The following is a 17,813-nucleotide window of genomic DNA, read 5'->3' as shown; positions in this document are numbered from 1 at the left end:
ACCCCGCCACACATGGAATAACAGCCCCCTCCCCCCTCATGTGTGCGAGGTAACGCTAGGAAAAGACAACAAAGGCCCCATTTGTTCACACTCAGTCTCTAGCTGTCATGTAATAATGCACCGAAACCACAGCTCCCTTTCCACATCCAGGCCCCACAGAACTTTCCATGGTTTACCCCAGATGCTTCACATGCCCTGGTCCAATCCATTGACAGCACGTCGACCCCAGTATACCACATCGTTCCAATTCACTCTATTCCTGGCACGCCTTTCACCCTCCTGCATGTTCAGGCCCCGATCACTCAAAATCTTTTTCACTCCATCTTTCCACCTCCAATTTGGTCTCCGACTTCTCCTCGTTCCCTCCACCTCTGACACATATATCCTCTTGGTCAATCTTTCCTCACTCATTCTCTCCATGTGACCAAACCATTTCAAAACACCCTCTTCTGCTCTCTCAACCACACTCTTTTTATTTCCACACATCTCTCTTACCCTTACATTACTAACTCGATCAAACCACCTCACACCACATATTGTCCTCAAACATCTCATTTCCAGCACATCCACCCTCCTGCACACAACTCTGTCTATAGCCCATGCCTCGCAACCATACATCATTGTTGGAACCACTATTCCTTCAAACACACCCATTTTTGCTTTCCAATATAATGTTCTCGACTTCCACACATTCTTCAAGGCTCCCAGAATTTTTGCCCCCCTCCCCCACCCTATGATTCACTTCCACTTCCATGGTTCCATTCGCTGCCAGATCCACTCCCAGATATCTAAAACACTTTACTTCCTCCAGTTTTTTCCATTCAAACTTACCTTCCAAATGACTTGACCCTCAACCCTACTGTACCTAATAACCTTGCTCTTATTCACATTTACTCTTAACTTTCTTCTTTCACACACTTTACCAAACTCAGTCACCAGCTTCTGCAGTTTCTAACATGATTCAGCCACCAGCGCTGTATCATCAGCGAACAACAACTGACTCACTTCCCAAGCTCTCTCATCCACAACAGACTGCATACTTGCCCCTCTTTCCAAAACTCTTGCATTCACCTCCCTAAGAACCCCATCCATAAACAAATTAAACAACCATGGAGACATCACACACCCCTGCCACAAACCTACATTCACTGAGAACCAATCACTTTCCTCTCTTCCTACACGTACACATGCCTTACATCCTCGATAAAAACTTTTCACTGCTTCTAACAACTTGCCTCCCACACCATATATTCTTAATACCTTCCACAGAGCATCTCTATCAACTCTATCATATGCCTTCTCCAGATTCATAAATGCTACATACAAATCCATTTGCTTTTCTAAGTATTTCTCACATACATTCTTCAAAGCAAACACCTGATCCACACATCCTCTACCACTTCTGAAACCACACTGCTCTTCCCCAATCTGATGCTCTGTACATGCCTTCACCCTCTCAATCAATACCCTCCCATATAATTTGCCAGGAATGCTCACCAAACTTATACGTCTGTAATTTGAGCACTCACTCTTATCCCCTTTGCCTTTGTATAATGGCACTATGCAAGCATTCCGCCAATCCTCGGGCACCTCACCATGAATCATACATACATTAAATAACCTTACCAACCAGTCAACAATACAGTCACCCCCTTTTTTAATAAATTCCACTGCAATACCATCCAAACCTGCTGCCTTGCCGGCTTTCATCGTCCGCAAAGCTTTTACTACTTCTTCTCTGTTTACCAAATCATTTTCCCTAACCCTCTCACTTTGCACACCACCTCGACCAAAACATCCTATATCTGCCACTCTATCATCAAACACATTCAACAAACCTTCAAAATACTCGCTCCATCTTCTCACATCACCACTACTTGTTATCACCTCCCCATTAGCCCCCTTCACTGAAGTTCCCATGTGCTCCCTTGTCTTACGCACTCTATTTACCTCCTTCCAAAACATCTTTTTATTCTCCCTAAAATTTAATGATACTCTCTCACCCCAACTCTCATTTGCCCTTTTCTTCACCTTTTGCACCTTTCTCTTGACCTTCTGCCTCTTTCTTTTATACATCTCTCACTCATTTGCATTTTTTCCATGCAAAAATCATCCAAATGCCTCTCTTTTCTCTTTCACTAATGATCTTACTTCTTCATCCCACCACTCACTACCCTTTCTAATCAACCCACCTCCCACTCTTCTCATGCCACAAGCATCTTTTGCGCAAGCCATTATTGCTTCCCTAAATACATCCCATTCCTCCCCCACTCCCCTTACCTCCTTTGTTCTCACCTTTTTCCATTCTGAACTCAGTCTCTCCTGGTACTTCCTCACACAAGTCTCCTTCCCAAGCTCACTAACTCTCACCACTCTCTTCACCCCAACATTCTCTCTTCTTTTCTGAAAACCTTTACAAATCTTCACCTTCGCCTCCACAAGATAATGATCAGACATCCCTCCAGTTGCACCTCTCAGCACATTAACATCCAAAAGTCTCTTTTTCGCGCGCTTATCAATTAACACGTAATCTAATAATGCTCTCTGGCCATCTCTCCTACTTACATACGTATACTTATGTATATCTCGCTTTTTAAACCAGGTATTCCCAATCACCAGTCCTTTTTCAGCACATAAATCTACAAGCTCTTCACCATTTCCATTTACAACACTGAACACCCCATATATACCAATTATTCCTTCAACTGCCACATTACTCACCTTTGCATTCAAATCACCCATCACTATAACCAGGTCTTGTGCATCAAAACCACTAACACACTCATGCATCTGCTCCCAAAACACTTGCCTCTCATGATCTTTCTTCTCATGCCCAGGTGCATATGCACCAATAATCACCCATCTCTCTCCATTAACTTTCAGTTTTACCCATATCAATCTAGAATTTACTTTCTTACATTCTATCACATACTCCCACAACTCCTGTTTCAGGAGTACTGCTACTCCTTCCCTTGCTCTTGTCCTCTCACTAACCCCTGACTTTACTCCCAAGACATTCCCAAACCACTCTTCCCCTTTACCCTTGAGCTTCATTTCACTCAGAGCCAAAACATCCAGGTTCCTTTCCTCAAACATACTACCTATCTCTCCTTTTTTCTCATCTTGGTTACATCCACACACATTTAGACACCCAAATCTGAGCCTTCGAGGAGGATGAGCACTCCCTGCGTGACTCCTTCTTCTGTTTCCCCTTTTAGAAAGTTAAAATACAAGGAGGGGAGGGTTTCTAGCCCCCTGCTCCCGTACCCTTTAGTCGCCTTCTACAACATATGAGGAATGCGTGGGAGGCAGATATTAGACAAAATTCTTTTGGCAGTCTAAGCCAGAAAACAAGGATACTTAATTGGAATATCATGACGGGAAGAAAATAATAAGTATTCTTAAATGGAGTTGATAATTAAGGGGCTAAGAATTAGATGTAGCACTGGGACCCCAAAATGTCCCAGACCAGGCTAAGGCAGCATGCTCCATCTGTCGTAAAGCTTAGAGCGCATAAGTGAAACCTACCCTTAATTTTCTAAAACTAGTGACAAAAACTAAAACTTTCTTGAGTGGAACTTTTGCAAAGCTAGGGAAAAGTATTCATTTCATTGATGAAACCAATAGATTTATTTTATCATGAATAACCACAAACAATTTTTAGACTGTAGGTTGGGAAGTAGATTTTCCTACGAAATGAATATGAAATATTATAGTGGCAAGTAATGAATTCAAGAGTAACTCAAAGTCAGCTTACGAAATGAATGTGAAATATTATAGTGGCAAGTAATGACAACATTCATGGGAAATACTGTAAACAGTGCCACAAAGAGTTGGCATTAGGAACTTGTTGGGATCCTATACAAAGTTTTGAGAACAAGCCTAAGCATGCCAGATAAAATTGTATGGGTACTGGTTATTACAGTATGCTTTTCTATCAAGACACTGTAAAGAACATATACTGTAGCTTTACTGTTGGTTAAATACAGGGTAAGTACACTTTTCCTTTGCTGTGGAAAAAAAATATTGAAAGAAGATTTTGCATGCTATAATGTGTTTAAATCTAAGGAATTACATGCAGAATAGATAGAAAAAATGCTAATTTTCATTTCCTTTTAGAGTGAAGAGTTTCCATTGACCGTAGAGATGCTCCTCAATGTTTTGGAAGTCATTGCCCCTTTTAAACACTTTGCAAAGCTGCGGGAGTTTGTCCAAATGAAGCTTCCACCAGGGTTCCCCGTTAAAATTGGTGAGTGATTTACTCCACAATAATTCATCTCAGTATTATATCTGTATGTTTATATGTACTGTATTCTTGTGTAAAGCTGTAACTGTGTATATGTGTGTGCTGTAGTGTGTGAAAAAATGCAGCTGTGCATAAGTAGGTTATCCTTGGGGATAGGGGAGAAAGAATACTTCCCTTGTATTCCCTGCATGTCATAGAAGGCAACTAAAGGTGGAGGAAGCGGGGGGCTGGAAATCCTCCCCTTCCGTTCTTAATTTTCCGAAAGAAGGAACAGAGAAGGGGACCAAGTGAGGATATTCTCTCTAAAGCTCAGTCCTCTGTTCTTAATGCTACCTCACTAACGCGGGAAATGGCAAATATGTAAGAAAATTAACATAGGTATGTGCTGTATTCCTATGTAAAACTGCAGGTATACATGTACACTAAGGTAGCAGATACAGTGAAATGTCTTTAGTTCAGAATAGTTGGAACCAAGCAGATGCTAGACTAATAATTTTTTTGCAGTATAGATAGTGAATATTTCAAAGGTTTATGAAGGTTGAACAAACAGTAAATCTGGAAATGGAAGCTAACTTTCTTAGTAAAACAATTATTTATTTCACTGCTACCATACTAAGGCATTTTGAAGAGAAAATAAAAAAAATTGTGTAACTGATTGTACCATTTATATTCTAATTAAGCATGTGATTAAAAAAAGCTTAGAGAAAGATTGTAAAAGATTGCAGAATAAGTAGATGGACACAAGGTTGTGAGGTATAAGAATAAAAGGAGAAATGCATGATATATGGATGAGATTAGAAATGTTGTGGGAGATAAGGAAAAGGCATATGGTACATGGCTTGAAATTAATGTACCAGTGGAAGTTCAGGAAAGGAGGGAAGTATATAAGTGTGTAAGTAGAATGCTAAGAAGCTGATAGAGGAAAGCAAAGATAGAGTAGATGAAGATTTTGGGAGAAAGTTTAGGGAAAATAGAATCTTTACTGGAAGGAGGTGAAAAAGGAAGGAGGTTGATGCAAGAGTGGAAATGAAAATGTGAGAAGTGAGGAAGGGGAGTTGCTGAATCAAATGGAGAAAGTGAAAGGGAGATGGAAGGAGTATTTTGAAGAACTGTCGAGCGTGGGAGAAGGTGAGGCAGCAGTTGTTACATGCATGGGTGTAAGGATGGAAGGAAAAAGGATACAACTGCAAGGGCCTATAGCAAGAAGTGATGTGAAAAGGACAATAATTAGGTTAAAGGTAGAAAAGGCACTTTTTGTGGATCGATTATGGCAGAAATGTTAAAGTAATGAGGAAAAAGTATAATAGATTGGATGCATATGATATGTGATTTAGGATGAAGTAGAATGTTGTGCCTGAGTGTTAGATGAAAGCTATTATTGTTTCTGTATGAAGGAAAAGTTGCTGAGGATTCATGTGGCAGTTATTGAGGAATAAGTTTGTTAAGTATTCTAGGAATATTGTATGCAAGAGAGTTGATAGACAGTGATAGAAGTGACTGAATGCAGAGTAAGTGAGGAGCAAGGGGGTTTTAGGAAAGGTAGGGGATGTGTGGATCAGATTTTTATGGTGAGAAGAACTGTGGAAAGCATCTAGCAAAAAGTATGAAGCTGTATGTCCCTTTTATGATCTGGGAAAAGTGTATGACAGTAGAGGGAGATGCTTTATGGGATGTGTTAAGGATAAATGTGGTAGGGGGACAACTTTTGGATGGTGTAAAAGCCTTCAATAGAGCAGTAAGTGTATTTGATAGCTATCAAGTGGATGGAGAGTTGAGCGAAAGTTTTGGTATACATGTGGATGTGAGGCAAGACTGTGTGATGTCACAAAGGCTTTTGAACAAGTATGTGGATGGAGTGTTAAGAGAGTTGGAAGCAAAATCAGGGAAAGAGGATGCAGAGATGGAATGTGGTGGTGAAGTACGGTGGCTAGTGACAAGCCTGTTTGAGAATGATGCTCTGTTGTTTGCTGAGAGTAAAGAGAAGTTGCAGAACTATGTTTTATGATATGTGTAAGAGAAGGCAGTTGAAGGTAAATGGAAGTAAAGGTAAAGTAACAATATGTAAAAGGAAATCGAGTGAAAGTATAGCGTTTGCAAAGCTCTGCAGAGTGAGAAAAGTGTCCTAAACTGTGTTATTGATATTAGGGGAGAAAGACTTGAAGAGGTGACAGAATTCAAGTATTTAGGAGTTGTCTTGGATAAATTTGGTGATACTGAAGGAGGGATAAGGGAGAGAGCAGTACAGGGTTGAAGAGTCATCAAGTCCCTTAAAAGAATAATAAAGGGTAGAGGTATGAATATGGAAATAAAGAAATGATTAAGAGACAGCATGGCCTGTCTTCCTTGACCTATGCTGGCAAAAAATGGATGTAGAATGAGTCATAGAGGTCAAGAATCCAGACTGTTTGAGAGGAGCATGTGGTATGACCAGATGGAATGAACAAAGAAATGAGGGAGTGTACGAGATGTGGTGTGGTAGGGAATGTATTGTGGAGTGGTAGGGCGGGTGAAACATAATACTTTAAGATGGTTTGGGCATGTGAAAAAATGCAAGATGGAGTTCACAAGGAGATACGATTGAATGGGTTAGTGTGAGAGGAAGACTAACTGTGACATGTGGAAATACAGTGGAAGAGCGCTGCAGGGAGAGAAATGGTGGAAGAACGTGTGGAATGGTGTATGCGAGGGAGGCATATAAGTACAGGGATAAGTGGAGACTTTTGCCATGGGCCCCCCTACCTTAATAGGAGTTCACACAGGGAATAGGCATCAGAGATGTAGATAGATAGATAGTGAGGAATACAGTATTCTATTTTCAAAGATTGGTACAATTTCATTTATAGCAATATATTTTGTTAATTTACCTATATGTATGTTATTTATATTATCTATTATACTTAATTGCTGTTTCCCGCATCATTGAGGTTGTGCCAGGAGACAGATGAAGAATGACTCTTCCACTCATATGCACATATATATACATAAGCGCCCATACACATACATAAACATACATATACATATCAAACATATACACATTTACATACATATATGTACACATACACGGACACATACATATATACACATGTATGTATTCGTACTTGCTTGCCTTCACCCATTTCTGGCACTACAATGCCCCACAGAGAACAGCATTGCTACCCCCTGCTTCAGTGAGGTAGCACCAGGAAAACATACAAAATAGGCCACATTCGTTCACACTCAGTCTCTAGCTGTCATGTGTAATGCACTGAAACAACAGCTCCTTATCCACATCCAGGCCCCACAGACCTTTCCATGGTTTATCCCAGATGTTTCACATGCCTTGGTTCAGTCCATTGACAGCTCGTCGACCAGAGTATACCACATCATTCTGACTCACTCTGTTCCTTGCTTACCGTTCACCCTTCTGTATGTTCAGGCCCCAGTCGCTCAAAATCTTTTTCACTCCATCCTTCCACCTCCAATTTGGTCTTCCTCTTCACCTTGTTCCATTCACCTCTGATACGTATATCCTCTTTGTCACTCTTTCCTTACTCACTCTCTCCATATGTCCAAATCATTTCAAAATGCCCTTTTCTGCTCTCTCAACCACACTCTTTTTATTTCCACACATCTCTCTTACCCCTTTCATTACTTAATCAAACCACCTCACACCACATGTTGTCCTCAAGCATTTCATTTTCAACATATCCACCCTCCTCCATACAGCCCTAACTATAGCCCATGCCTTGCAACCATATAACATTGTTGGAACTACTATCCTTCACACATACCCATTTTTACTCCCCAAGATAATCTGCTCTCCTTCCACACATTCTTCATTGCTCCCAGAACCTTTGCCCCATTCCCCACCCTGTGAGTTACTTCCACTTCCATGGTTCCATTTGCTGCTATGTCCACTTCCAGATATCTAAAACACTTCACTTCCTCCAATTTTTCTCCATTCAAACTTGTCTCAATTAACTAGCCCCTGAACCCTAAACCTAATAAAACTTGCTCTTATTTACATTTACTCTCAACTTTCTCCTCTCGCACACCTTTCCAAACCCAGCCACCAACTTCTGCAGTTTCACACTCGAATCAGCCACTAGAGCTGCATCATTGGCGAACAACTGACTCTCTTTCCAGGCCCTCTCGTCCCCAACACATTGCGTACTCACCCCCTCTCCGAAACTTGCTTTTACCTCCCTAACAACCCCATCCATAAACATGTTAAACAACCATGGGGACATTACACATCTCTGCTACAGACTGACATTCCTACTTGTACATATGCCTTACATCTTTGGTAAAAACTTTTAACTGCTTCCAGCAGCTTACCTCCAACACCATATACACTTAAGACCTTCCACAGAGCATCTCTATCAACCCTATCATATTTCTCACACGTATTGTTCAAAGCAAACACCTGATCCACACATCCTCTACCACTAATGAAACCACACTGCTCATCCCCATTCTGATGCTCTGTATATGCATTCATCTCTTGATATGTGCACATGAGTGGATGGGCCAATCTTCGTCTGTTTCCTGGCGGTACCTCACTGATGCGGGATATGGCGATCAAGTATAATAGTAATAATGATGATAATCACTGTCCCTGGGGATAGGGGAGAAAGAATACTTCCCACGCATTCCTCACGTGTCGTAGAAGGCGACTAAAGGGGACGGGAGTGGGGGGGCTGGAAACCCTTCCCGCCTTTTATTTTAACTTTTTAAAAGGGGAAACAGAAGGAGTCACACAGGGAGTGCTCATCCTCCTCGAAGGCTCAGATTGGGGTGTCTAAATGTGTGTGGATGTAACCAAGATGAGAAAAAAGGAGAGATAGGTAGTATGTTTGAGGAAAGGAACCTGGATGTTTTGGCTCTGAGTGAAACGAAGCTCAAGGGAAAAGGGGAAGAGTGGTTTGGGAATGTCTTGGGAGTAAAGTCAGGGGTTAGTGAGAGGACAAGAGCAGGGGAAGGGAGTAGCACTACTCCTGAAACAGGAATGGTGGGAGTATGTGATAGAGTGTAAGAAAGTAAACTCTAGATTGATATGGGTAAAACTTAAAGTTGATGGAGAGAGATGGGTGATTATTGGTGCATATGCACCTGGGCATGAGAAGAAAGATCATGAGAGGCAAGTGTTTTGGGAGCAGCTGAGCGAGTGTGTTAGTAGTTTTGATGCACGAGACCGGGTTATAGTGATGGGTGATTTCAATGCAAAGGTGAGTAATGTGGCGGTAGAGGGAATAATTGGTGTACATGGGGTGGGCAGTGTTATGTATGGAAATGGTGAAGAGCTTGCAGATTTATGTGCTGAAAAAGGAATGGTGATTGGGAATACCTGGTTTAAAAAGAGATATACATAAGTATACGTATGTAAGTAGGAGAGATGGCCAGAGAGCGTTATTAGATTATGTGTTAATTGATAGGCGCGCGAAAGAGTGACTTTTGGATGTTAATGTGCTGAGAGATGCAACTGGAGGGATGTCTGATCATTATCTTGTGGAGGCGAAGGTGAAGATATGTAGAGGTTTTCAGAAAAGAAAAGAGAATGTTGAGGTGAAAGGAGTGGTGAGAGTATGTGAGCTTGGGAAGGAGACTTGTGTGAGGAAGTACCAAGAGAGACTGAGTACAGAATGGAAAAGGTGAGAACAAAGGAGGTAAAGGGAGTGGGGGAGGAATGGTATATATTTAGGGAAGCAGTGATGGCTTGCGCAAAAGATGCTTGTGGCATGAGAAGCGTGGGAGGTGGGCAGATTAGAAATTGTAGTGAGTGGTGGGATGAAGAAGTAAGATTATTAGTGAAAGAGAAGAGAGAGGCATTTGGACGATTTTTGGAGGGAAATAATGCAAATGAGTGGGAGATGTGTAAAAGAAAGAGGCAGGAGGTCAAGAGAAAGGTGCAAGAGGTGAAAAAGAGGGCAAATGAGAGTTGGGGTGAGAGAGTATCATTAAATTTTAGGGAGAATAAAAAGATGTTTTGGAAGGAGGTAAATAAAGTGTGTAAGACAAGGGAGCAAATGGGAACTTCAGTGAAGAGGGCTAATGGGGAGGTTATAACAAGTAGTGGTGATATGAGAAGGAGATAGAGTGAGTATTTTGAAGGTTTGTTGAATGTGTTTGATGATAGAGTGGCAGATATAGGGTGTTTTGGTCGAGGTGATGTGCAGAGTGAGAGGGTTAGGGAAAATGATTTGGTAAACAGAGAAGAGGTAGTAAAAGCGTTGCAGAAGATGAAAGCCAGCAAGACAGTGGGTTTGGATGGTATTGCAGTAGAATTTATTAAAAAAGGGGGTGACTGTATTGTTGACTGGTTGGTAAGGTTATTTGATATATGTATGTCTCATGATGAGGTGCCTGGGGATTGGCGGAATGCTTGCATAGTGCCATTGTACAAAGGCAAAGGGGATAAGAGTGAGTGCTCAAATTACAGAGGTATGAGTTTGTTGAGTATTCCTGGTAAATTATATGGGAGGGTATTGATTGAGAGGGTGAAGGGATGTACAGAGCATCAGATTGGGGAAGAGCAGTGTGGTTTCAGAAGTGGTAGAGGATGTGTGGATCAGGTGTTTGCTTTGAAGAATGTATGTGAGAAATACTTAGAAAAGCAGATGGATTTGTATGTAGCATTTATGGATCTGGAGAAGGCATATGATAGAGTTGATAGAGATGCTCTGTGGAAGGTATTATGAATATGTGGTGTGGGAGGCAAGTTGTTAGAAGCAGTGAAAAGTTTTTATCAAGGATGTAAGGCATGTGTACGTGTAGGAAGAGAGGAAAGTGATTGGTTCTCAGTGAATGTAGGTTTGCGGCAGGGGTGTGTGATGTCTCCATGGTTGTTTAATTTGTTTATGGATGGGGTTGTTAGGGAGGTGAATGCAAGAGTTTTGGAAAGGGGCAAGTATGCAGTCTGTTGTAGATGAAAGAGCTTGGGAAGTGAGTCAGTTGTTGTTCACTGATGATACAGTGCTGGTGGCTGATTCATGTGAGAAACTGCAGAAGCTGGTGACTGAGTTTGGTAAAGTGTGTGAAAGAAGAAAGTTGAGAGTAAATGTGAATAAGAGCAAGGTTATTAGGTACAGTAGGGTTGAGGGACAAGTCAACTGGGAGGTAAGTTTGAATGGAGAAAAACTGGAGGAAGTGAAGTGTTTTAGATATCTGGGAGTAGATTTGGCAGCGGATGGAACCATGGAAGCGGAAGTGAATCATAGGGTGGGGGAGGGGGCAAAAGTTCTGGGAGCGTTGAAGAATATGTGGAAGTTGAGAGCATTATCTCGGAAAGCCAAAATGGATATGTTGGAAGGAATAGTTGTTCCAACAATGTTATATGGTTGCGAGGCGTGGGCTATGGACAGAGTTGTGTGGAGGAGGGTGGATGTGCTGGAAATGAGATGTTTGAGGACAGTATGTGGTGTGAGATGGTTTGATCGAGTAAGTAATAATAGGGTAAGAGAGATGTGTGGTAATAAAAAGAATGTGGTTGAAAGAGCAGAAGAGGGTGTTTTGAAATGGTTTGGTCACATGGAGAGAATGAGTGAGGAAAGATTGACCAAGAGGATATATGTGTCAGAGGTGGAGGGAACGAGGAGAAGTGGGAGACCAAATTGGAGGTGGAAAGATGGAGTGAAAAAGATTTTGATTGATCGGGGCCTTAACATGCAGGAGGGTGAAAGGCTTGCAAGGAATTGAGTGAATTGGAACAATGTGGTATACCAGGGTTGACGTGCTGTCAATGGATTGAACCAGGGCATGTGAAGCATCTGAGGTAAACCATTGAAAGTTCTGTTGGGCCTGGTTGTGGAAAGGGAGCTGTGGTTTCGGTGCATTATTACATGACAGCTAGAGACTGAGTGTGGACGAATGTGGCCTTTTTTGTCGTTTCCTATCGCTACCTCAGGCACATTTGGGGGAGGGGGTTCTTATTTCATGTGTGGTGGGGTGGCAATGGGAATGAATAAAGGCAGACAGTATGAGTTATGTACATGTGTATATAAGTATATGTCTGTGTGTGCATATATATATGTATACGTTGTGATGTATGGGTATGTATATTTGCGTGTGTGGACATGTATGTATGTATATGTATATGTGGGTGGGTTGGGCCTTTCTCTTGTCTGTTTCCTTGCGCTACCTCGCTAATGCGGGAGACAGCGACAAAGCAAAACAAATAAATAAATGAAAAAGATGACAATAATAATAATGATAACGATAAGTTAATCATAGGGTGAGGGAGGGGGCGAAAATTCTGGGAGCCTTGAAGAATGTGTGGAAGTCGAGAACATTATCTCGGAAAGCCAAATTGGGTATGTTTGAAGGATTAGTGGTTCCAACAATGTTGTATGGTTGCGAGGCATGGGCTATGGATAGAGTTGTACGCAGGAGGGTGGATGTGCTGGAAACGAGATGTTTGAGGACAATATGTGGTGTTAGGTGGTTTGATCGAGTAAGTAATAATAGGGTAAGAGAGATGAGTGGTAATAAAAAGAGTGTGGTTGAGAGAGCAGAAGAGGATGTTTTGACATGGTTTGGTCACATGGAGAGAATGAGTGAGGAAAGATTGGCAAAGAGGATATATGTGTCGAAGGTGGAGGGAACGAGGAGAAGTGGGAGACCAAATTGGAGGTGGAGAGATGGAGTGAAAAAGATTTTGAGTGATCGGGGCCTGAACATGCAGGAGGGTGAAAGGCCTTGAAGAAATAGAGTGAATTGGAATGTTGTGGAAATACCGGGGTCAACATGCCGTCAATGGATTGAACCAGGGCATGTGAAGCGTCTTGGGTAAACCTTGGAAGGTTCTGTGGGGCCTGGATGTGGAAAGGGAGCTGTGGTTTCAGTGCATTATTACATGACAGCTAGAGACTGAGTGTGAACGAATGGGGCCTTTGTTGTCTTTTCTTAGCGCTACCTCGCACACATGAGGGGGCAGGGGGCTGTTATTTCATGTGTGGTGAGGTGGCGATGGGAATGAATAAAGGCAGAGAGTATGAATTATATACATGTGTATATAATGTCTGTGTGTGTATATATATATATATATATATATATATTTTTTTTTTTTTTGCTTTGTCGCTGTCTCCCGCGTTTGCGAGGTAGCGCAAGGAAACAGACGAAAGAAATGGCCCAACCCCCCCATACACACGTATATACATACGTCCACACACGCAAATATACATACCTACACAGCTTTCCATGGTTTACCCCAGACGCTTCACATGCCTTGATTCAATCCACTGACAGCACGTCAACCCCGGTATACCACATCGCTCCAATTCACTCTATTCCTTGCCCTCCTTTCACCCTCCTGCATGTTCAGGCCCCGATCACACAAAATCTTTTTCACTCCATCTTTCCACCTCCAATTTGGTCTCCCTCTTCTCCTTGCCCCCTCCACCTCCGACACATATATCCTCTTGGTCAATCTTTCCTCACTCATCCTCTCCATGTGCCCAAACCACTTCAAAACACCCTCTTCTGCTCTCTCAACCACGCTTTTTTTATTTCCACACATCTCTCTTACCCTTACGTTACTCACTCGATCAGACCACCTCACACCACACATTGTCCTCAAACATCTCATTTCCAGCACATCCATCCTCCTGCGCACAACTCTATCCATAGCCCACGCCTCGCAACCATACAACATTGTTGGAACCACTATTCCTTCAAACATACCCATTTTTGCTTTCCGAGATAATGTTCTTGACTTCCACACATTCTTCAAGGCCCCCAGAATTTTTGCCCCCTCCCCCACCCTATGATCCACTTCCGCTTCCATGGTTCCATCCGCTGCCAGATCCACTCCCAGATATCTAAAACACTTTACTTCCTCCAGTTTTTCTCCGTTCAAACTCACCTCCCAATTGACTTGACCCTCAACTCTACTGTACCTAATAACCTTGCTCTTATTCACATTTACTCTTAACTTTCTTCTTCCACACACTTTACCAAACTCAGTCACCAGCTTCTGCAGTTTCTCACATGAATCAGCCACCAGCGCTGTATCATCAGCGAACAACAACTGACTCACTTCCCAAGCTCTCTCATCCCCAACAGACTTCATACTTGCCCCTCTTTCCAAAACTCTTGCATTCACCTCCCTAACAACCCCATCCATAAACAAATTAAACAACCATGGAGACATCACACACCCCTGCCGCAAACCTACATTCACTGAGAACCAATCACTTTCCTCTCTTCCTACACGTACACATGCCGTACATCCTCGATAAAAACTTTTCACTGCTTCTAACAACTTTCCTCCCACCCCATATATTCTTAATACCTTCCACAGAGCATCTCTATCAACTCTATCATATGCCTTCTCCAGATCCATAAATGCTACATACAAATCCATTTGCTTTTCTAAGTATTTCTCACATACATTCTTCAAAGCAAACACCTGATCCACACATCCTCTACCATTTCTGAAACCACACTGCTCTTCCCCAATCTGATGCTCTGTACATGCCTTCACCCTCTCAATCAATACCCTCCCATATAATTTACCAGGAATACTCAACAAACTTATACCTCTGTAATTTGAGCACTCACTCTTATCCCCTTTGCCTTTGTACAATGGCACTATGCACGCATTCCGCCAATCCTCAGGCACCTCACCATGAGTCATACATACATTAAATAACCTTACCAACCAGTCAACAATACAGTCACCCCCTTTTTTAATAAATTCCACTGCAATACCATCCAAACCTGCTGCCTTGCCGGCTTTCATCTTCCGCAAAGCTTTCACTACCTCTTCTCTGTTTACCAAATCATTTTCCCTAACCCTCTCACTTTGCACACCACCTCGACCAAAACACCCTATATCTGCCACTCTATCATCAAACAGATTCAACAAACCTTCAAAATACTCACTCCATCTCCTTCTCACATCACCACTACTTGTTATATATATACGTTGAGATGTATTGGTATGTATATTTGCGTGTGTGGACGCGTATGTATACACATGTGTATGTGGGTGGTTTAGGCCATTCTTTCATCTGTTTCCTTGCGCTACCTCGCTGACGCGGGAGACAGCGACAAAGCAAAATAAATGAATAGATATAAATAATGATAATGATAATAATAATAATAATAATAATAATGATGATGATAATAATAATGATACTAATGATAATGATAAGGTGGAAGATGAAAGCCGGCAAGGCAGCAGGTTTGGATGGTATTGCTGTGGAATTTGTTGGAAATGGGGGTGACTGTCTTGTTGACTGGTTGGTGAGGATATTCGATGTATGTATGGTTCATGGTGAAGTGCCTGAGGATTGGCAGAATGCATATATAGTGCCATTGTTCAAAGGCAAAGGGGATAAAGGTGAGTGTTCAAATTACAGAGGTATAAGTTTGTTGAGTATTCCTGGGAAATTATATGGGAGGGTAGTGATCGAGAGGGTCAAGGCATGTACAGAGCACCAGATTGGGAAGGAGCAGTGTGGTTTTTGAAGTGGTAGAGGATGTGTGGATCAGTTGTTTACTTTGAAGAATGTATGTGAGAAATTCTCAGAAAAGCAAATGGATTTGTATGTGGCATTTATGGATTCGGAGGCATATGATAATAGTTGATAGAGATGCTCTGTGGAAGGTATTAAGAGTATACGGTGTAGGAGGTAAGTTGCTAGAAGCAGTGAAAAGTTTATATCGAGGATGTAAGGCATGTGTACGAGTAGGAAGAGAGGAAAGTGAGTGGTTCTCAGTGAATGTCAGCTTGCGTTAGGGGTGTGTGATGTCTACATGGTTGTTGAATTTGTTTATGGATGGGGTTATCAGGGAGGTGAATGCAAGAGTTTGTTGAATGTCCTTGATGATAGAGTGGCAGATATAGGGTGTTTTGGTCGAGGTGATGTGCAAAGTGAGATTGTTAGGGAAAATGATTTGGTAAACAGAGAAGAGGTAGTAAAAGCTTTGCGGGAGATGAAAGCTGGCAAGGCAGCGTGTTTGGGTGTTATTGCAGTGGAATTTATTAAAAAAGGGGGTGACTGTATTGTTGACTGGTTGGTAAGGTTATTTAATGTATGTATGATTCATGGTGAGGTGCCTGAGGGTTGGCGGAATGCTTGCATAGTGCCATTGTACAAAGGCAAAGGGGACAAAGGTGAGTGCTCAAATTACAGAGGTATAAGTTTGTTGAGTATTCCTGGTAAATTATATGGGAGGGTATTGATTGAGAGGGTGAAGGCATGTACAGAGCATCAGATTGGGGAAGAGCGGTGTGGTTTCAGAAGTGGTAGAGGATGTGTGGATCAGGTGTTTGCTTTGAAGAATGTATGTGAGAAATACTTAGAAAAGCAAATGGATTTGTATGTAGCATTTATGGATCTGGAGAAGGCATATGATAGAGTTGATAGAGATGCTTTGTGGAAGTTATTAAGAATATATGGTGTGGGAGGCAACTTGTTAGAAGCGGTGAAAAGTTTTTATCAAGGATGTAAGGTATGTGTATGTGTGGGAACAGAGGAAAGTGATTGGTTCTCAGTGAATGTAGGTTTGCGGCAGGGGTGTGTGATGTCTCCATGGTTGTTTAATTTGTTTATGGAAGGGGTTGTTAGGGAGATGAATGCAAGAGTTTTGGAAAGAGGGGCAAGTATGCAGTCTGTTAGGGATGAGAGAGCTTGGGAAGTGAGTCAGTTGTTGTTCGCTGATGATACAGCGCTGGTGGCTGATTCATGTGAGAAACTGCAGAAGTTGGTGACGGAGTTTGGTAAAGTGTGCAAAAGAAAAAAGTTGAGAGTAAATGTAAATAAGAGCAAGGTTATTAGGTACAGTAGGGTTGAGGGTCAAGTTAATTGGGAGGTAAGTTTGAATGGAGAAAAACTGGAGGAAGTGAAGTGTTTTAGATATCTGGAAGTGGATCTGGCAGCGGATGGAACCATGGAAACAGAAGTGAATCATAGGGTGGGGGAGGGGGCGAAAATTGTGGGAGCCTTGAAGAATGTGTGGAAGTCGAGAACATTATCTCGGAAAGCAAAAATGGGTATGTTTGAAGGAATAGTGGTTCCAACAATGTTGTATGGTTGTGAGGCATGGGCTATGGATAGAGTTGTACGCAGGAGGGTGGATGTACTGGAAATGAGATGTTTGAGGACAATATGTGGTGTGAAGTAGTTTGATTGAGTAAGTAATAATAGGGTAAGAGAGATGTGTGGTAATAAAAAGAGTGTGGTTGAGAGAGCAGAAGAGGGTGTTTTGAAATGGTTTGGTCACATGGAGAGAATGAGTGAGGAAAGATTGACAAAGAGGATATATGTGTCAGAGGTGGAGGGAACGAGGAGAAGTGGGAGACCAAACTGGAGGTGGAAAGATGGAGTGAAAAAGATTTTGTGTGATCGGGGCCTGAACATGCAGGAGGGTGAAAGGCGTGCAAGGAATAGAGTGAATTGGAACAGTGTGGTATACCGGGGTCGACATGCCGTCAGTTGATTGAACCAGGGCATGTGAAGTGTCTAGGGTAAACAATGGAAAGCTCTGTGGGGCCTGGATATGGAAAGGGAGCTGTGGTTTCGGTGCATTATTACATGACAGCCAGAGACTGAGTGTGAACGAATGGGGCCTTTGTTGTCTTTTT

At 42.1% G+C, this 17,813-nt stretch overlaps 1 protein-coding gene across 2 annotated transcripts in view; it reads left to right on the top strand.

The window, feature by feature from the left end:
• The window catches only part of LOC139749871 (ankyrin repeat domain-containing protein 13C), a 257,041-nt gene that overhangs the window by 202,558 nt on the left and 36,670 nt on the right, over nt 1-17,813 (top strand). For both annotated transcript variants that reach the window (XM_071664226.1, XM_071664227.1), the window contains exon 9: nt 4,120-4,249. In XM_071664226.1, coding sequence (XP_071520327.1) covers nt 4,120-4,249 — 130 coding nt within the window. The remainder of the gene's footprint in view (nt 1-4,119; nt 4,250-17,813) is intronic.

This window comes from Panulirus ornatus, chromosome 8, assembly GCF_036320965.1.
Source record: "Panulirus ornatus isolate Po-2019 chromosome 8, ASM3632096v1, whole genome shotgun sequence".
NCBI lineage: Eukaryota > Metazoa > Arthropoda > Malacostraca > Decapoda > Palinuridae > Panulirus > Panulirus ornatus.
The sequence above is the reverse complement of the archived record's forward strand: the minus strand, read 5'-3'. Positions and strand labels throughout refer to the sequence as shown.